The sequence below is a fragment of the Vulpes vulpes genome, chromosome 14 (genome assembly GCF_048418805.1).
Source record: "Vulpes vulpes isolate BD-2025 chromosome 14, VulVul3, whole genome shotgun sequence".
Taxonomy (NCBI): Eukaryota; Metazoa; Chordata; class Mammalia; order Carnivora; family Canidae; genus Vulpes; species Vulpes vulpes.
In genome coordinates, this window is record NC_132793.1 from 4657672 (window position 1) to 4679036 (window position 21365).

Below are 21365 nucleotides of genomic sequence, written 5' to 3' on the forward strand. Positions count from 1 at the left end.
CTCTTGTAGCTTGTTGTCATTTCTCCTTACACCTGTGTGTGCGCACACATACACACAGATACATATACTTGTATGTGTATGTATTTCTCTGGGCCATTTGAGATGAAATTGGAGACATTATGCCCTTTTAGTCCCTAAAAACAAGGAAATACCCCTTAAACAACCAGAGTGCGTTGATGAAAATCAGAAAATCTAACTCTGATACAATGGTAATATCTCATCCACAGTTCATGTGCAGATGTTGTCATTTGTCGAGAATCCATTCTAGGATCACACAATGCATGGAATTGTCACAACTTTTTGGTCTCTTTGTATGTAGAACAGATCCTGAGCCTTTGAATTTCATAACCTTAGCATGTTGGAAGAACACAGGCCAGTTTTTGGGTAGAATGTCTCCTAGTTTGGCTTTTTCTGATGTTTCCTCATGATTAGATTCAGGCTCTGTGTCTTTGGCAAGAAAAGTGAAGAAACATGTGTCACAGTGGGAGGCCCAAGACCATTCTGACTTTGGCCATTGTTAACTTTGGTGACTTAGGAGATAGAGGTGGTGTCTACCCAGTTTTTTTTTTTTTTTTTAAAGATTTTATTTATTTATTCATGAGAGGTGCAGAGACACAGGCAGAGGGAGAAGCAGGCTCCATGCCGGGAGCCCGATGTGGGACTTGATCCAGGGTCTTCAGGATCATGCCCTGGGCCAAAGGCAGATGCTCAACTGCTGAGCCACCCAGGCATCCCTCTACCCAGTTTTTATGTACTACTTTCCCCTCTGGACGTAAGTAGGGGAAATACTTTGGAACTTTTGAGTGTGCTTTTCCTCAGACTTCTACCTACTAGTATAGCGTCCATTGATGGTTCGAGTTGATCTTTTACCATGAAGAGTGCTTCCTTCTCCATTATTTGCTTACATTTTGTTGAGGATTTTCACATCTGTATTCAAGAGGACTATTGTAGGCAATATTCTTTTCCTATTATGTTTTTGTCAGGTTTTAAAATCTGGGTTATTTGGGCCTCAGTAAATGAATTGGGAAGCATTCCTTACTTTTCTATTTTCTGAAAGAAATTGGTGTTGTTTTTCCCCTTAAGTGTTTGTTAGAATTCACCAGTAAAACCTCTGGTCCTAGGGTTTTCTTTGTGAGATGGTTTTTGATAGCAGATCCAATTCAGATATGGGGCTATTCAGATTTGTTATTTCATCTGTGTTATTGGGTAACTTGTGCATTTTGGGGAATTTATTACTTTCATCTAAGTTGTTAAATTTATTGGATTAAAGTTGCTTATAATATTTCCTTATCCCTTTTGGGGCACCTGGGTTGCTCCATTGGTTAAGCATTTGCCTTTGGCTCAGGTCATGATCCCAAGGTCCTGGGATCGAGTCCCACATGGGGATCCCTGCTCAGTGGGGAGCCTGCTTCTCCCTCTTCCTCTGTTCCCCTCACCCCCACTCATACACTCTGTCTCTCAAATAAATACATGAAATCTTAAAAAAAAAATTTCCTTATCCCTTTCATGCCTGTAAGATCTGTAGTATTTTCCCCTTTCATTTACAGTGTTGGTAATTTATGTTTTCTACCCCCACCCTTTTTTTTTTCTTCCTTCATCAGTCTTGTTAGGGCTTTATCAATTTTACTGATATTTTCAAATAACCTATTTTTGCGTTTGTTGATTTCATTATTCCTTATTTTATTTTTCATTGATTTCTACTGTTCATTATTTCCTTCCTTCTATTTACTTCAGTTCAGTTTGCTTCTATTAAGGAAGAAAAGCTTTTTAAGTCCATCTTTTCCCTTTTAAGCATGTAAAACTTTTATATCTTTGTGCTATATTGACACTTTTATTAAGGAACGATGTTACCTCTGATAGTAATCTGCAAATATATTTATGTTTAAAATGTTCATGCTTTCCTTAGCAAGGAAGTGGGCCTAGCTTTTTATATCCAGTCTAACAGTTTCTGTTTCTTAATTGCTTAGTCTGTTTAATATAACTATTGTTTATATTTGGACTTAATTCTACCATTGTGGGTTTTTTTTCCGCTTGTCTCATCTATTTTTGTTTCTCTAGTAATTCTTTCCTGCCTTCTTTTGGACTAGTTGAGTATTTTTGTAGTACTATATTTTAATTCCTCTCTGAGGGTTTTCAAAAATGGTAGCACCCTGCAATGAGTGTCACTCCACTCATTCCCTCTCCCTCCTCTGTGCTATTGTTTTCATATACATTATGACATATATGTTCATTATGAACCTGATAGTACGACATTATAAATTTTGATTTAAATAATTATATCTTTTGAAGAAACTAAGAAAAGAAAAAATAGCCTTTTATACTCCCATTTTTAAAAAAGATTTTATTTATTTATTCATGAGACAGAGAGAGAGGCAGAGAGACATAGTCAGAGGGAGAAGCAGGCTTCCTGTGATGAGCCTGATGTGGGACCCCAGGATCATGTCCTGAGCCGAAGGCAGATGCTCAACCACTGAGCCACCCAGGCATCTCTATAATCCCATTTTTACCATTTTTGGTACTCTTCCTTTCTTTCCTAGATCTGAGTTTCTGCCTGGTATCATATCTTCAGCCTAAAGTACTTTGGTACTTTTTTAGGCTTGATTGGCTGAGGATGAAATTTCTCAATTTTTATCCAAAAATGCCTTTATTTTGCCTTCACTTTTGGCTGATAGTTTTACTGGAAGTAGACTTGTGAGTTGATTTGTTTTTGTTTTTTGTGACATCACTTTAAAATCTCATCCTGTCATTTTCTGGAGAAGTCAGCTGTCATTTATACCATATTGTATTTATAGCATCCTTCTTTTCTCTGACTGTTCTTGAGATTTTTCTCTTCATCTTTGCAGAGTGAATGCTTATTCTGCTTTGTGTTTAGTGAACTCCTTGGATTTGTGTGTTGATGCTCTTCACTTGATTCAGGAAGCTTTGGGCTAGTGTTCCTCTGAGTACTTATTTTTCTGCACTCTTCTCTTTTTCCTTTCAGTCTGGGACTCAGATTACACAAAGTTGGGGTGCTTCCTATCACCCCACAGGTCTTTCAGGTTCTGCTTGTTGTTTTAGTCATTTTTTTCTCTGATGTTCAGATTTGATCATTTTTATTGATCTGTCTTTAAGTTCAGTGACTTTTGTTATCTCTGATCTGCTGGTAGGTCTACCCATTAGGTTTTTAATTTCAGTTACTGTATCTTTCAGCTCTAGAATTTCCACTCTGGCCTTTTTTATACTTTCTGTATCACTGTGATGTAGGTTTTTTATATGTTCTTTATGTTTACATTTTCCTTTTAATCTTTGAATGTATTTATATATTCATATTCATATATTTGTAGTAGCTTTTTTAAAAGTCCTTGTCTGACAGTTGTGACATTTGGATCATCTTGGTGTTGATTTGTCAGTTGCTTTTTTTCTTTATTATGGGTCACCTTTTCCTGTCAACACATAGGTAGTTATTTTTATTTATTTATTTTTTAAATTTTATTTTTATTTATTCTTGAGAGACAGAGAGAAAAAGAGAGGGGCAGAGACATAGGCAGAGGGAGGAGCAGGCTCCATTCAGGGAACCTGATGCGGGACTCGATCCCAGGACTCCAGTATCACGCCCTGGGCCAAAGGCAGGTACTAAACCACTGAGCCACCTGGGCTTCCCAGGTAGTTATTTTTAATTGAACACCAGACATAAGTGAAACACTACGGAGACTCTGGATACACTTTATTTCTCTAAAGTGGGTTTTTTTTGGGGGGGAGGGGTAATAGATGTCTATTTCATTTTATAAAGTGCTCTAAAGTGATTTTTGATGTAGCAGGCATTTGTCTACTCTACCTCCCTACTGTCTTCTTGGTGGTGAGCGTCTCCTGAAATCTCTGCTCAGTTTATTTTGTTTTTGGCCATTGCTCCTTTGCTTGGTCATTGGAGATCTTTCACATGCGTGTACAATCTAGGAGTCAGCAGAGAGCTCAGCAAATTGAATACACAGATTTTGGACCTATCTTCCAAATCTTTCCCATTGCAGTTCATCTTTAAAGGATAACCTCCCTTCTAGCTTTTGCCTTTTGGTTGCTCTCTAGTATTCTCAAATGGTTGTTTTTTATTTTTTTTTCAAGATTCTGGGATTGTTATGTGCCAGAGAGTATGTTGGACCAAGCTACTGTGTAGGCTTGGTTCTTTTTTTATAGTTTCCATTTTTTTAATGAGATTTCCTATCTGTTCATTCATTATGACTCTTATTTCCTTTTAGTCTTTGAGCATATTTTTAGCAGCTCCTTTAAAGCTTTTTTAAAGTCTGCTAATGCCAGGCAGCCTGGGTGGCTCAGCGGTTTAGCGCCACCTTCAGCCCAGGGTGTGATCCTGGAGACCTGGGATCAAGTCCCACGTCGGGCTCCCTGCATGGAGCCTGCTTCTCCCTCTCTGTGTCTCTGCCTCTCTCTCTCTCTCTCTCTCTCTCCCTCTCTCTCTGTGTGTGTCTCTCATGAATAAATAAATAAAATCTTTAAAGAAATAAAGTCTGCTAATGCCAACATCTGGATCTTCTGTGAGTTTGTTTTTACTGACTTATATTTTTCTTGACTATGGTCACATTTTCCTATTTCCTCTCATGTCTATGAATGTTTTTGTTTTAATTTTTTTCAATATTAAGTTTTAAATGTTAATTCCAGTTAATTAACATACAGTTATATTAGTGTAAAGTGTATGATGTAGTGATTCAACAATTCTATATATTACTCAGTGTTCATCATGTTAAGTGTAAAGTCTATGAATTTTTTATTGTCTCTTGAAGCTTCCTGATGAAACATTGTAGAAACTCTAGATTCTGCTATTTTCTTCTGAAGAGTGTTGACTTTGTTCTAGCAAACAGCTCAGATTCTTTTTCCTCTGTAGTATTCAGCAACTGAAACCACTCAGTTCCTTTTGCCTTCAAGAATTGCTTTTTCCTCTGAACTTCACCATCTCCTCTGTGCATTCATGGTTCCGAGTTCAGTCAAGGATTAGGGTAGTATTTAATCATAGATTTGGGGACTCTCCCTGTTTTAACTCCCTCCTTCCTTTCTTTCCAGGATTTCTACCCTCACTTGTCAGCTGCTCTGGCAACCTCACTCTCTGTTCTCTGACTTTTCAAGCCATTAAAGCTGTAACTTTTATGTGAGGCCCAGCTACACTGCATAGCCATGCAGAGTGGGAGGTGTACTTGGGCAGAGGGGCAGCAGCAAAACACATTTTGCCCAGCCTGGATCTTTCTCTCAATCATCTTTTCTCCTTTAGTTTCCACCAGAATTTGATCACTCTCCAGTGCCTACCAGTCAGTCATTTTCTCTTTATTTTATTCTAATTGCAGTATAGCTAACATACAGTATAATGTTAGTTTCAGGTATACAACCCAGCAATTCAGCACTTCCGTATAATACCCAGTGCTCATCACGACAAGTATCCTCTTTCATCCTCATCATTTATTACCCCCATGCACCACCCACCTCCTTTATGATAACGATCAGTGTGTTCTCTGTAGTTAAGAATCTGTTTCTTCACTGAGGTGGACACTTGACGGGATGAGCACTGGGTATTTTTCTGTATGTTGGTAAATTGAACACCAATAAAAATTAATTAAAAAAAAAAAGAAAATAAAAATAATAATTCCTAAAAAAAAAAAAAAAAAAGAATCTGTTTCTTGATTTGCACCCCCCTTTTATTTCCCTTTGCTCATTTGTTTTGTTTCTTAATTTCCTCATATGAGTGAAATCATGTGGTATTTGTCTTTCTCTGACTGACTTATTTTGCTTAACATTACACCCTCTAGCTACATCCATGTTGTTGCAAATGGCAAGATTTCATTCTTTTTTATGCTTGAATAATATTCTATTGTATATATACCACATCTTCTGTATCCTGTCATCTATCAGTGGACACTTGGGCTGCTTCCATACTTTGGCTTTTTTAAATAATGCTGCAATAAACATAGGGGTACATGTATCCATTTGAAATAGTGTTTTGTATTTTGGAGGTTAATACCCAACAGTATGATTGCTGGATTCCCTACCAGTCATTTTACTCTCTGACCAGCTGTCACTGTGTGTCCTGCCTCACCACTACTGGGTTTTGGTCTCATCACTTAACCTCTATGAGTGTTAGTGCCCTTACCTGCGAAAATGAGAATAAATAATACCCAGGACGTAGGGTTTGGAGAAAGTGAAATGAGTTAGCACCCACAAATTGTTCATTGATGTTTGAGACATATGCTGGGTACCTGGCAAATGGTAACTCTTGAGCTTCAGACAGACTCTTACCTGAGGAAACCATGATAAATATCTGGCCTGCCATTGATTACATCCGTTGACAAAACTCAAAAGGAGGTTCTCCGTGTTAACTTCAGGGTATTTTGGTAATATTTTGAATATCAGCTTTTGGAATTCAGTTAGTGATATGTACAGTACATGTGCTTTCGTATTTCAAGTGACTTTAGTTTTTCTCTTATTTATAGATAATCTGCAAACTGGCTTCAGTGCTGAGCAAGAGCACAGTTGAACGGCTGCTGCTCCCTCGATTCTGCGAGTTGTGTGGTGATGGGAAGCTCTTTCAAGTTCGGAAGGTTGGGACATATAGTTTCAAAACTCGAAAAACTCAAAGTTAGAAAATTCAAAATCAATTCCTTTAAAGTTTCTTGACGTCTTCAGTAGACGCAGCCTGGATTAGAAATGTGGCCCCTATGACCTGTGTGAGGAAAATGTGTGAGTGGGTTGCCCATTTTTACTGAAATTAGGGCACACGTAGGGACCTAGAGATGAGATCCTGTGAGAGTAAGCCTGTTGCTCTTAGACACAGGAGGACCAGCCACGGAACCATGCTGGCCTACAGTTAGATGCCAATGCCCGACTCACACACTCTCACATTACCTAGCCCACTTTGCTCCCGAAGCATCTTCCCCTGCTGTCCCACCCAACTGCAGCCCCTGCCCTCCCCTGCTGCTTAGTTGCTTGTTCACTTGGTTACCAGATTCTTCCTTTTGAAGGCCATTGCCACACCTCCCCAAAAAGAGCAGCCTCTTCCTCCTCCTTGCTGTGAAATGGGCCATCTTCCCTCTGGTCTGTCCTCATGATGCATCAAGAAGAAGATAGGTCTTATTTGCCATGCAGAGAATATGAAGGATCTCTCTCGCTTTATTGCTAACCAAATGCATTATGTATTGAGATCAATTAGGAGCCAGAAAGTGCCAGGATTTGGCACTCTGTTGTAAATCTGTTTCCAATGCACCTGGGGCTCCGGGCTGTGCCATGTGGGCGGCGGGCTCGGTAAGTGCTTGTTAGGTGCCTGACTAGAGGAGTTGCGGCCCCCGAGAATTCTGCTTGTTAGCTGCCACAATTTGGTAAGACAAAGAGGAAGCAGAGAATAACGGGTCTGCCTTTTGCCTTTTTAAGGTGTGTGCTACAAATTTTGGTGATATTTGTCATGCCGTTGGACAAGAAGCCACTGAGAAATTTTTGGTATGTGAAGTTTTGCCAATTGTAATTGCTAGTGCATTTCTTAAGGTGCTTTTAAAATCAGTTGTGAAGTTTTGTATTTATGAATCTGTTACTTTGGAATGACAGCTCAATTTTGCATTCATCAATTCCAAATTTCTAGCCTTCCAAAGCGAATGTTTTTCATAAGCGTTAGGCAGCTGGTCGTGGAATAGTGTAGAAGTTACTGACCCAGCCGATTTTCCTGTGGGCTTTTGCTGTCACCTCCTCCCTGGTCACGCTCCCTGGTCTCTGCCCACTGTCCAGGCTACTCTCTCTGTCCCTTTTCCCCCTGCTCTTTCTAAAACACCTTTTTACATCTCACTCCTGGGCTTTAAGACCAGTGGGCTTTTTCTAGGTTACAGGTTAAAATCCAGACCCTTCTTGGCCTTTTGGGTCCCCTTGTGAGTGCTTTTCCTGCCTCACCTCCAGCCACCTTCCTCATCTCTGAACACTGTCCCAGCCTGCGCAGGTCTCATCTTTGGCCATGCATCTGACTGATGGGGTGGCCAGGGAGGCGGGGAGGCAGGTAAGGCCCAGGGGTCTGCATTGCTGATAAACCCCCTTGTGATTCTGATGCACAACAGGGCAGAGAACCACTTCACTAGCCAGCAGGTGGCTCTTCAGCTCCCTTGAGGCTTCCTGCTCTTCCCCCTTCCACACCTCTGCTCATTACTGCCCCTCTCTTTCTAGTGTCTTCCCCACCTGGTGGGACCCAACTCACACTTCAAACCCAGCTTGAATGTGCATATGCTTCTGTCAAGTCCTCTCCTTGTCTAGACTCACCTACCCACTGTGCCAGAGAGAATTAATTTCTCCCTTTTCAGCATCCCCATAACATTTTGCTCAGAGTACGTGCGTATCTCTTATCACACCTCATTATAGTTTTGCTGATGTGGGATCTTCACCCTATCATGTTCATCTCTGTTTCCCTGGTGCCTACGCAGAACTATGCTAAATAAGTGCTTGCCACTTTTATTTGACAGGATATCTAACCTGTATTTTTATTTGACTTTTATTGGACAGGATTTTTATTGGACAAGATATCTAACCTGTATGGTTAGAATTTAACCTCAAAAAAGTATACTCTTTAAGTTGATTTTTAAATTTAAGTTCAGAAGGTCATTTTATTTTATTTCAGGTGCAAGCCACATCAACATAGTTCTGATCCCAAAATAATTTTTAGTGGACTGTCGTTCTGAATATAAAACAAGTGTTATCATCTACTTAATGTAGCTGAATGAAGAACAGCAGTGACAAACATACTAACTTTCCTTTGGGCAGAAACTTCCATGATCATGTATTCCTATTTGTGGGGCATTTTGGTTGATTGTTTTTATGCTAGGATATTAAAAACAGCCTCATTTTTAAAGGATAAATTTTATCTTATTTTATTATTTATTATTTTTTAATTTATATTTTTTAGAGAAAGAGTGTGAAAGCCAATGGGCGGGGGGGGGTTTGCAGGGAGGAGAGGCAGAGGCAGAGAGGCAGAGGGAGAGAGAGAATCTTAAGCAGGCTCTACCCCCAGCACAGAGCCAGATGTGGGACTCGATCTCATGACCCTGAGACCATGACCTGAGCTGAAACCTAGAGTCGGATGCTTAACTGACTGAGCCACCCAGGCGCCCCATTAAACGATAACTTTTAAAAGAGGATGTGATCATGACCTTCATACAGATAGAAAGTGAACATGCCAAAGATTTTATTTAAGTCATTTATTCATGAGGGAAACTGTAAGGTACAATACCTGGCTTAATGGAGAGCTCAAAATACCACACATGTAAGGTCAGGCAGAGGGAGGGATACTGAGGTGACCTTGTAAGTGGATTCAAAATTGCTCTGCATCTAGGGTGATAATCAGGTGCATTCCGCTGGACACAATTTGCATTTCTGTGAACAGGAATTATTTGCGTTACTATCAGTTTTTAACAATATACCTTCTATCACTAAAGGACCCTGGTCAAAGACCATAACACCTGGATGGGTGACCTAGTTGGGATATCTACTCAATTTCAAGGTCATTTCACAATTTTTCTCTATATAATTCACAAAGCAAGTTATCATTCTGCCTTTTAACCAAGTCATTTACTAGAATTAAGAGGTAAAGGAAATGTTTATTCATTCTTCTTACCATAATTTCTCTTTGTCTCAAATGATTCCTTCTAGGCTAATATATATTTCCCACTTCTTTGTCATTAATTTATGGCTCTGCCTTAATTCCATCATTAAAAAAGGGTTCTGCTCTTCCTCGGGGTGACCAAGTTTGAGTAGCACGATTTTCTTTGCTTTGGTAGATCCCAAAGTTTTTTGAGCTCTGCTCAGATAACATTTGGGGGATGCGAAAAGCCTGCGCGGAGTGCTTCATGGCGGTGTCATACAGCGCGTCCCCCGAGGTCCGCAGAGCCCAGCTGTCACCCCTCTTCATTAGGCTCATCAGCGACCCCTGCCGATGGGTAAGTGTGGGCAACTTGGCACCACTGGCCACCAGCGCTGGGTCTCTGGACTTGTGACTGTGTATTTTGTCTTTTCGGTTCCTGATTGGCTTATTTAGACCTAGTGAGGATTGAAGCACTTAAAGTATCTGGAGCTTTGGTGCATTTTAAGAAGGTGGTACACGCTCTGACATTGGTAGTGACCGAACAGCACAGAGATGAGGAAGCACTAACTGGAGAGTTACCTTTTCTTTTACGCTCTTAAACATGCCTGTCATGATTCATATGGTCTGGTCAGGCACTTTATGAAGTCTGGAGTCCTTTGATGGGAAATTAAAATTCTAGAAGAATAAAATCTCCATGATGGTACTAAATTTTTCCTTATTTTTTGTTGAAAAATAGCTTATTTGGAATTTGGAGAATGCCTTACAAAGCAGTAAATCTGCTTGCACATAATTTGGTGGACAGTGACGGGCCTGGGGGTCAGCCAGGTGCCCAGCCTAGAGTCAGACCTGGTGGATATCATAGTCACCGTGCTGTGCTCTCTGCTTGCAGGTACGCCAGGCTGCCTTCCAGTCCCTGGGCCCCTTCATCTCTACTTTTGCGAACCCCTCCAGGGCTGGCCTCTATATTCGAGAAGATGGCACCCTGAGCATTCGACCGCCAGCTCAGGATTTGGACTCTGATTTCGCCTCCGGGTCACCCAGTGCAGGCAACTGTGGTAACACTTCCTCAGCCTGGTGAGCTCCAAGCAGGATAATTACCAGGGCCTGTGCTTCACCTCAAGCGTCCACCTCAAATTTTAGCAATTATCTTGTCTGGAGTTTTAGTAACAGTGACCTTCTGGGCAAGATGGGATATTAGAGCTTTAATTATGTAAAGAAGCAAAAAGTAATTGCAATAATGATTTTGAAACATGACTACTGGGTTATAAATAATGAAGCTACTGTGTCTCCTAAATTTAGATAAAATATTCATTGAGAGTAGTGATTAAATAACCTATAAAGAAAATTTTCTCTTACTTTTTGATTAATGAAGTTCTTTGGATAATTTACATAGGGAAGATGTGAGCTCTCCCAAATGTACAGTTGTGCCATGGGATGTTACATGCCCATAAACATAGGATGTGAATGCACGTAAAGGTGACAATTCTGACCCACCTTAAGTGGGTGCTGTATTCTATTTCTAGTAAGTTCTAGTGATTGATCTTGGATTTTTTTTCATCTTTCCTCGGAGGTTGATGGGTGCACACTAACCAGACCACTCGAGGTCGTTTACAAGCATCTCTCCAATGCTAAAATCATTCCGGAACCAGGGAGTAGTAATTTACATCTCAGAGAATACACATCCTTTTTACCATTGGTGCATCCTTCCTTCCTTCCATCTCCATCAAGATTTACTGAGCTCCTACTGTGTGTCAGGCCTGTGTGCAGCACCTTCCTCTTTGGGACTCTGGAGGTGTTGGCAAATAGCACTCACGGGCTCCGGTGCCTTGTGTGTCCCAAGGCCTGCCCCCTGGTGGAGGTACTCAGGAGCAGTGAGCACATGCAATCTGTCTACTGAGGGGGTGTCAGCAGAATCCAGGACTAACCCACCACTCAAATGGAATGGAGGGATTGGCCCAACTTTAGCGTGGCATTTTCAGTGCACCTAATACGCCCAGGGGCATTGGGGGCTGATTGGACGTTTTACGCTCTTGTGAGGTTATGAGCTTCTGGCCTTGGGAGACAGGGGAGGTCGGATGGCCAGATAGAGAGAAGGACTGGGCTTGGGAGGATGTGGATCTCACGTTGTCCCAGTATACCTCCAGTCCATGACATGGCTAAAAGTGCTCCCCTCAATCTTAACCTAGTTCCACAAAGCTGTCGAACACAGAGCCAGATCCGCCCACGGAAGACCCATCAACGGGAACCAGTGACTTCCCGCATGTTGGTAGCTCCTCTGATGGCCTCATGGCAAACTCACTAGAAGATTCTGCCTCGGCTGGAGCCGAGTTGACCAGGCTTTCCCCGGAGACCAGTGCCTTCTTGGAGCTCCCTGATGGCAACCACTTCCCTGTCAACAGCAACTCTGAACCAGGCTCCTCTGCCTGCCCAGAGAGTCCTGAGGATGTATTCAATAATTTCTTTTATTGGCGAACTCCTCTCCCTGACATAAGCAAGGACCTAGAGCTGCTCCTGAGTGAGGCTGGGCCACAGGAGAAAGGCTACAGCAGGCCTGAGACTGTACACCACAGCTGTGTGGCCAGGAGTGAGATTCAAAAAGTCCTTGATAGTTTGCAGGAGCATCTGATGAATGATCCAGATGTTCAAGGTAATGTTGTCCATTGTGATTAGAGAGAAAATAGAGTAGCAGGGTATTACTGGGCTGTGTGTGGCCCAGACCTGTGTGTGTGTGTGTGTGTGTGTGTGTGTATGTGTATGCGTGCACGTGCTCACCTTCATGTACGTTGCGCAAATGTGGCCAGAAGAGTTTCTCTCAGCCCCAGCACAGCCAGAGCACTGGGAAGCTCTGTGTGGGTCCCCATCAGGGTTCTGTCTCCTTGTTTTGCAGCTGTGCAAGGCTGAAGGCAGCTCTTGTATAGACGCAGATAGTTTGTGGGCATATCTGCAGCAGTGGAAATTTTATTAGCTCCTTGGATGCTGTTACATCATTTCCCACGTTATAGTGCTTTTTCTAGTTATGAACAGCTACGGATGGTGCTCCTTTTGGAGCTTATTAACTCAGCCCTTAGCCAAACTTTAAGGTTTTTGTCTTTGTATAGCAAGGGAAAGTACAACTTCTTCTTTGGGCTGTTTTTCATGTTATGACTAGTGCTCCCACTGAGCGTCTGATCTGGGAGCCAGGCCTCGCGATCCATATCCATTATCACGCCTCTTCTTGCTCTAAACAGTGCTATATTTGTATTCTTCCTTGGGTTGGGGAGATTGGGAAAAACAACACTTGCTGCTGTTGCCGGGCAAAGATTTGTGAAGCTTTCGGGAAAGGAAATATGAAAATCCAGTTAGCCTGGTAATTATTCTTTCTTTTTAAATTTATAAAGGAAATTAAGTCAATGTTTGCCGAAGGAATGAGCACGTGTAACATATCACTTCTAATAGCTATAGACAAAGGTCTGCTTTTGGAGACCACATTTCTAAAGCAGCATTCATCTCAGGGCTGAGACCCGGGCTGCAGTGACCAACACATGGTCTAGTGGAGGGTACTGTATAAACAGCCACTGGGCACAGGGTGTGTTAGGGGCTGGGATAAGAGGCAGCATGGTGTACCGTGGCAGCAGGGCAGGACATGTGGGGCCAGAGGAAATGTCTGGGAGAAGACTTTGTAGAGTGAGCAGCATTTAATGTGGGCCCCAAAAGACAGCTAGGGACCCACCGTGCAAAGAAGTGGAGAGGGATGAGTCTCAGAGGGCTCTTTTAGTCCTTGAAATCATTTGTAAAATCTTGCATGGATGTGTGTTCCTTACTTCCATAGTTTTCATCAGAGCTCGTAGGGATGCATGACCCCAAAAGTTTCAGAGAGAAACCACACATTGGGTATTTGCGGACTGGCTATGGCTCGAAATGTGACTCGAGCCATTGAGAAGGGCCTGGTATGCTGCACTGAGGAGGTGGGACCCTGTCCTGGGCCCAGTGGGGAGCCAGCTATGAGCACCAAATGTTTTAATGAACCTTGGGGTCTGTTGAATTTAACTCGTAGAAAACAGGATGTAGGAATTTGTGTGTATGTGTGTGTATGTGTGTGTGTTTGGAAGTTGGGGACATGGGCATCAGATTGTTTTTGCAGAAAGGTGTGTGAAATATGTCATCTCCTGTTAGGAGGGTCTCAAGCAGTCATACCGTGGACAAATGAGTAGCCCTCGGGGCTTGGTGAGTGAGATCTGTACTCATCTGTGTGTACGAAGATGGATCGATGTGTGTGTGTGTGTGTGTGTGTGTGTGTGTGGCGGAAAAAGCCAGCCTGCTTTATAGATGAGGGAATAGGACCCCCTCATTGGGTAGGGAGACCTCCCAGACACTTTCTGTGAGAGATGATGGAGGCGAACTCTGATTGTCCTAATTGAGGCGTTTCGAGTTCAGATTTGAGGCTCTGTGCATGGCTGGCATTTAGTTGGAATAGTTAAAGTTAATGGCTGTAAATATCACCATCTCCCCGAGAGCTCGTTCTGGGATCCGGAGCATGCTTACTGCAGGGACAGATGTGTGGAAGGTGTGCGCTGTGTGGTGTGGCCACATCCAGACTGTCTTGTTGTAAAGACCCCTCTGAAGTGAATCCCTATAAACCAAATAAAGTTATTAAAATTCTGAAACTTCTCTTCCTGCAGCTCAGGTTCAGGTCTTATCAGCCGCACTGAGAGCCGCACAGCTTGACTCTGTGAATGAGCCCGAGCACAAGCCGACAGAAGGTCTAAATGAAGTGTCCGTTTCAGATCCCAGCCCTGCCTCTGACAATCAGATGGCTCTGTCGGCTTCATCATCGCAGAAGGAGCTCTCCGTGGCCAGGATATTACAAAGCACAGTAAGTGTTTGCCCTCTCCCTCTGCCGCGGAGGATGTGACGGAAATCACAAAGCCGCATTTTCTTTTATTAATATATCTTGGCAGAGATGATAAATGGCAAATTTAATTTTATTCTTAAGGTCATGTTTTGGATAACTAGACAACCAATCAATCAGGTGATTGATAACCCTGACTCTGTTCCACAAAAACAGGAATGGGGAGGCCAGCAAGTGTCTTCCCTCTTCTCCAAAGAGGACGAGTTTCAGTTCTTTGTGGGTATTAACCACATCCATGCCCTATTTCACTGCTATTTTATAGCTTTTAGTAAGAGTACGAGGTGGGTTCTGCGGCCCCTAGAACTGAAAGCTGGCCCAGGCCTCTGGGCAGACCATCATGTCCGGGTTCTCTCTGGAGATGCTCTTTTGGCACATGGTCACTCGAGTGGCGGTACCGGCATGCCATTTATTGGAGGAGGGGCTTGGAAAAAGCCAGTGGCTCAGCAGTGTTTATCCTGCGGCCTGGAGCTAGTCCCCAGGAGATGGGAACCCTGCATCCAGGGAGAGGAGGGAACCTGTGACTCCCTTGAGCTTCGAGTCCCCGTGGCTTTCCAGCTCATGAGGGGTGGGAGGCTCCGATGCCTTCCTACTTCATAGTGACTTGCTCTGGGACCGCTGTGAGCTGGGGTCCTTCCCAGGAGGGGGGGAGACTAGAGAATTACAGTCAGGGTGGGGTCCGAGCTCATGAAGTCACAGGCACCGTGCACCGGATCGTCCCATCAAGCCCATGGTCTCTAAGGCCAGAGCGCCGATTGTTCTACCATGGACTTATCTCCTCCCAGCTCCTCTAGGCCTGCTCCAATCAGAAAAAAACAAAAGACCCACTTCACAGCCTGACCATAAAATGTTTAGGAGTACGTCACGGTTGTCTTTGATTAGTAAGAAGTGACTTATATCCTGTTTGGCCAGTTTGTTTTCAGAAGCAGGCAAGAAAATGGTGGTGGTTACCCGTGTTGCCTGGAGTGTGGAAATCACAGGTTAAGTAGAAAGGCACGGCCAGGACCACTGTGGCCGAGTCTCAAGTGGCCTGACACTTTTTTGTCACGTGCAGAAGTGAGAGAAAGGGACATGAACAGATTCCTTCAGGCTGGCTCAGTTGCTTGAAGGATGTGGAAGGGCTTGTGCAAGGAGACCTTTGGTTTATGTTGTGGGATGTCAGGGCTCTTGAAGCTGCAGCTTGATTGAGTCTAAGGTTCCACTGGGATTGGGTGGGCTGCTTCCAGTTGCAAATGAAGGGGAAAGGGAGCAAAAAACTCTCAAAGCTGAATTATGAGTCTAGTGTTGTTTCACAGAGACGACAAGAGTGGCTGAGGCCAGGTGGCTGGTTAACTCGGTTCCTTGACATTGACCCTGCTCCCAGCTTCTACTCTGCCTTCTTAGCGCGCTGAGTCAAGAGATGCCCTGTGCCCGGGGGCAGGGGCTGTGGCTTCTCACTTGTGTCTCTTGACGGGCCTAGTGATTTTCTGGAGAGATGACCTCATAGTGCCTTCTGAGGTCACTTTGACTTTTGGTAGTGGACCTAACCCTCAATGTGGCTCCTGGAGTAAGTGGTGTACATAACTGCAGTGAAGACTTGGGAATCAGATTAACTCCTGAAAGAAGAAGAATGATTTATTACACATTACTATATATGAATTTATTAACTTGGAGAAATTGAGGTCTTAGGTTATCATGCCAAAATATTTCTGTTTTATCCAGTCTTCTATTAAAATAAGCAATACATTCCAGAGAAAATCTTGGGAATTGAAGGTTGTGGTAGTGCGCCTCAGAGCAAACGAAGCATCTATCGGTGTATTAATCGACTTTCCTGGATCATATATTGAGCTGATTTGTCAGGATCCATTAAGCTGGTAGACAGTATGACATTTCAAGTATGCGTAGGAAAGCCATGTGGCGGGTGGGGGAGAAGGTCAGGTTCATCTCCGCTAATGTAATCAATGATCAGACACCAATATGTCACTGTTGAGTGTTCTTGCTCATTTTAATTGTTAACCTAATGTAAAGGTTCATCTGCAAACATTAGAAGTGTTTGTACATGTGAAAATTGAGACCAGTTTTCCAGGTAAATACTCCTTTATCAGCCATGTCTTTCACTCAAATTTAAAAGGTCTTCTTCCCCTTGGCCTCTCTGTCCTCCATGATGGGTCCACATTGCTGTACATGTCCAGTTCCCAAGAAATACTGGACCTGTTTGCTCCCCCTGCCTTCCAGAGTAGTCTGTGTCTTAATCGTATAACTCTCAAAAGGGTGTTGGTTAACCCCCCTGAGACCCTGAGGCCTAAAGAGTGGTCAGTGCAGACTCAGGTGGTGGCTTCTCATGGACATCAGCCTGTCTTCCATAAGGGTCACGGGCAGTCCGGAGAGGAGAATGCGTGTTTGCCTTGGCACTTAAAATCACTGACCTACCATGTCATCTGGAAACATGCAAATGTCTTTTTTAACATCTGGAGAGATACCACTGGCTTTCAGGGAAGCTCTGGTCTTGGTCTGCAAAGGCCATTTCCAGCACCAAAAGGAAATTCTCTGAGGGGGGGGAATGATAGGACAGCTCCCTAGTTGGGGTAAGTTGGTAACATGTCCAATCAACTCTGCAGGACCCCGGCAAACCCTGTGGTGGAGCCACTGAACAACTGGAGACTGAGCAGAGGCATCTCCCTGCCCCACTTGAGGAGAATAAGTCTAAATTACAGGTTTGTTTCTTGAAAAGTAAAGCAACTCAAAACTTCACCTTTTCTGGGACTTAAATTTAAGGATGACCTTTGGAACCAGATAGTTTTCTTTTGTCAATATTAATGACATATCCCTACTCATTCCTTGTGTTGCTAATATTTCCTCTTTAACTTACCAAAAAAACAAATTCTAAAGGAATACTAAAATCTTTTGAACAATCAAGAATAGTATTTCAATAAAGCAAGTCAAATATGAGGAAAAAAATTGACATCTGTACATTAACATTTAGTGTCTCTTTATACAAGTCAGTTCAGGTTGGTGTTTTTGTCTTGTTTTGGTTTTGGTCTGAAAAGTTTTTGACAAATTCTTTGACCTATGTTTGGCTTTGTTCTGTCTCGTGGATTGGCTTCTTGTGCTGTGTAAGATCTCTTTAATGTTTTAAATTATTGTATCCCATTGTGCTGACAGCAGCGAAGGTAAGCGGGTGATGTCTTAGGAGTGCGTGGTCTCGTCAGCTGGAGAAAGCTAGTGATGATCAGCTTGTATGGGCCGGGGCTCTAGGTGCTGGGCAACCACAGGAGAAGGTAGTTTCTGTTCTCAAGAGCTGTGTGCATCAGACTAACCAAACAGTGGTGTCCAAACTGTTTCGGAGATGTCAGATGTTAGACGAATTAAGAAGGATGAGTGTGGGCATTGCTTTAGTGTCATTTGGCCCAAGTTGAAAGTTCACCTGCAGACCAAGAAGCCCGCCAGTCCAGAGCCCCGAGCTTTTAGGAAGGCCTCTTGTTCTTGTTCCTCTGACATTTCTGCTCTGCTTTTTTCACCCCCACATCCTAGACTCCTTGTTTTTCATGAGCATTCTCCATTTCTGCAAGCATGATGGTTTCCTTTCTCTGTTGTTTCCCAGGATATAATACCTCAGCCCTTACTAGATCAGTATGTGTCGATGACCGACCCCGCTCGAGCCCAGACTGTCGACACTGACATAGCCAAACACTGTGCTTATAGCCTCCCGGGGGTGGCGCTCACCTTGGGCAGGCAAAATTGGCACTGCCTGAAAGATACGTACGAAACGCTGGCTTCTGACGTGCAGGTAAAAGGAGTTCTTTCAGAGGCACCCACAAGATGGGGTGGGCCCTCTGCCTGGGAAGGAAAGGGGAACGTGGCGGGGCTCAGTGGCTTGTACTTCCCGTGGATGCTGTTGGCATATTTATTGGACTCCGGTGAAATGTAGCCTGTGGCAGCCAATGCTTGGCAGTGTCAGTCTTGCTCTAGAAATGCCACTTATGCTCTCGGTAATGTGGGCTTGTGCTTACCTTTTGTGGTTTGCATGTCCTCGTGTGCGCCCCCAGTGGAAGGTACGTCGGACCCTGGCCTTCTCCATCCATGAGCTGGCTGTGATTCTTGGGGACCAGCTCACAGCGGCTGACCTGGTGCCTGTCTTCAATGGATTCTTAAAGGACCTGGATGAAGTACGAATAGGAATTCTTAAACACCTGTATGATTTTCTAAAGGTAGGAAGAAGGATTATAAATAAAAAACAAAGCTTCCCTCTTCAAAACAATTTTCAAAGCCCTGGCTCTGTAAAGTATCAGTGAAAAGCAGAAGGCAGCCAGTCTGGGTTTCCTCGGTTTGGAAGTATACCATCCAGAGTCTTTACAGTGGGTGTCCTTTCAGTGATGGGGAAAAATATTTTTCTATCTTTCCTCTTAATCTTCCTGTCCCTTGGAGTCCTAATTCTGTGGAGGAAGGTAGCCATGTAGCCTAGCATGCTCTGTAAGGAAGAAGGAGCCCAGGCCCCCGGGGTAGCACACGACGTGCCCGGAAGGAGCCCAGGGGAAGAGCCCAGCCGAAACCCAATCTCAGTTCTGCATCAAGGGCTTTCTCTGCAAGACGTTGCTGCTTCCCTGCTTGCCTTTTTCATTTTTTTCCCCCTAAAGGAATGAGGAGTGTAAAAATAAGACTTAAAAACTGACCTAGAGAAACTAATTACTTGCATCCACACGACCATGAGCTGCCCTTCATGGACTTGGGTGCATGATGCACTGGGCTGGCTTTTCTCTTGTGGAGCCGGCATATGCGAGCAGAGCCGGCTCCCCGGGCGGCAGCAGCGGCACTGTCTTCTGAGCACACACACCATGTGTCGTTTTCAGGCAGGGAGTGAAGAGACAAGAGCCAGGGGCGTGCAGCAACACACAAGCACATACGCTAACCAGGGGCAAGGTTGGAAGCAGGGAGGGGCACACGTGAGGTCTGTTCACAGCCACGGGAAGGCACAGCCACACCAGGTGACAGATGGGAGTGCAAGGCACCAGGGGGATGGCCAGTTCTGGCCGGGGACAAGTGTCGAGTATCGTCAGGCAGTGTATTGGGGGTCCTTTTGAGGGGTTCTCTATTTTGATTTATGTATACATTTTTAAAAAATAGTTGCTTCATGAAGACAAGAGGAGAGAATATCTTTATCAGCTTCAAGAATTTGTAGTGACCGATAACAGCAGGAATTGGAGGTTTCGATATGAACTAGCAGAGTAAGTAAAACCTGTTGGGGGATATGAGAAGGCGAAGTAGCTGGAATAATTCTTAATTTCCCTACCTTATAATTGATTTCTAAACTAGCAGTAATAGTGTTCTCTGGGATAAAGAGATTATGTTTTTATGAAGGGATAAAGTGAATTCCAGAGCTCTAAGTTACAAATACCACGGTCTCCGGGGAGACATTGGTTTTCAGATGCAGACAGGGCTCGAGTCACTGTGGAATTAGTGTGTTCTGCTCTTCTAGAAGGCAATTTATTCGAACCAAATAAAAGATGAATCACCCACTCTTCAGTATTTTCCTGTTAATCGGAAGAGTTTCTGCCAGAGCGTTCCCGAACATTCTGAGTGTCGCCCTCTCTGCAGGGCACAGTGTGGTGCGTGCACTTCAGCTTCTAAAGAAAATGACACAACAGAGAGAGCCAGGAGAGGCCCCACCCAGACCGGACAACTGTTAGATAAAAACCTCCCCCAAGGTGGTTGCTCTCTGCCCGTCATTTTGCGTGTGAGGGACTTAATCCCGTCTCGTGCTGGCCGGGGACTTAACAACGTGTGTGGCTTGTGAAGGAGCTAAAGCTCGGACCAGGCCTCCTCCCCGGGCCGCCGTGCTTGGCCGTGGGCCTCGTGCAGTGGCAGTGCCGGGGGATTTGGCGGCCTGGGGGCAGCCGGGGTTAGCTTGCCCCTGCTGGGGTTCATCTCCCCAGCTTGAGAGCTCATTTTTCTCCCCCTCAACTAGAAATCTCTCAAATCGTGGTCTCTGCTGTAGAAATCCATCAAGCTTTTGCAGCTATTCAGGATATGATTTGGCCGATGCCAGGGGCAAACTAAAAGATTTTCTCTTTGCTGTGATCTTTAATCATTATGCTTAATTTGAGAGATTGGGGCTTTAGTCATTATGCCGCGTTCCCAGCTTACATTCTCAGAAAAACAGGCCCACGTTTTCCATGAAAGCATCGCGCCCTCTAGCGGCCGCGCGCGGGAACTCGGCCGGGTCCGTCTCGGGCCGGGCTGACCCGCTTCCCCCGGGTCGGGACCCGGGATGGGGCCGGGGATGGGGGCGGGGGTCGCGGACGCGGGGCGGGGTCGGGGGCCCGAGGCCGGGGATGGGGCCGGGGCCGGGCTGCCCCGCTCTCCGGGGCCGGGCTCGGGGCCAAGGGACTGGGTCGGGCTGATCCGCCTCCTGGGGGCCGGGGCCGGGGCGGGGATGGGGACGGGGATGGGGCCGGGGATGGGGCCGGGGATGGGGCCGGGCCGGCAGGGCTCGCGCCGCCGCCGCCTTATCTCGGAGCCCTGGCTATCTTCCATCTGGGCCGTGGTTATTGAAGCCAGAGCCGCAGATATGAATTCTGTGCTCCCCCTGCCCACGATATTGGTATCATTTTTCTGGAAACAGTGCCTTTTGATATGAAAGTATTCACCTGCACTCCTGGTTTCTGGCTCTAACTTCCTTCCAATCTCTTTTTCATTTCCTTTCGTGGCCGGCGGGGAAGCGGTGCCATTTATTTCACCCCCTTCTCCCCGTCCCCAGTTAGGGAGCGGCGATCGCGGCGGCGGCAGGTCTCCCCGCGGGCCTCCCGCCGGCCTCCCGCACGCCCTGCTCTCCCCGGGCGACGAGCGGGAGCGGGAGCGGGCAGCGGGCAGCGGGCAGCGGTTCTCTGCAAGCGGACGGACCGGACCGCCCGCCCGCCCGCGCGG

The 21365-nt window shown here is 44.8% G+C and overlaps 1 protein-coding gene across 5 annotated transcripts in view; it reads left to right on the forward strand.

Annotated features, from left to right (window-relative positions):
- The window catches only part of LOC112932177 (serine/threonine-protein phosphatase 4 regulatory subunit 1-like), an 84034-nt gene that overhangs the window by 55487 nt on the left and 7182 nt on the right, over positions 1 to 21365 (forward strand). For all 5 annotated transcript variants that reach the window (XR_011996848.1, XR_011996849.1, XM_072735522.1 and 2 more), the window contains 10 exons: positions 6465 to 6572; positions 7399 to 7464; positions 9777 to 9935; positions 10470 to 10654; positions 11767 to 12227; positions 14239 to 14432; positions 17063 to 17158; positions 18046 to 18231; positions 18491 to 18652; positions 19566 to 19666. Coding sequence is in view for 3 of the 5 variants with exons in the window: in XM_072735522.1 (XP_072591623.1) it covers positions 6465 to 6572; positions 7399 to 7464; positions 9777 to 9935; positions 10470 to 10654; positions 11767 to 12227; positions 14239 to 14432; positions 17063 to 17158; positions 18046 to 18231; positions 18491 to 18652; positions 19566 to 19666 (1718 nt within the window). In the remaining 2 variants the exon portion in view is untranslated. The remainder of the gene's footprint in view (positions 1 to 6464; positions 6573 to 7398; positions 7465 to 9776; positions 9936 to 10469; positions 10655 to 11766; positions 12228 to 14238; positions 14433 to 17062; positions 17159 to 18045; positions 18232 to 18490; positions 18653 to 19565; positions 19667 to 21365) is intronic.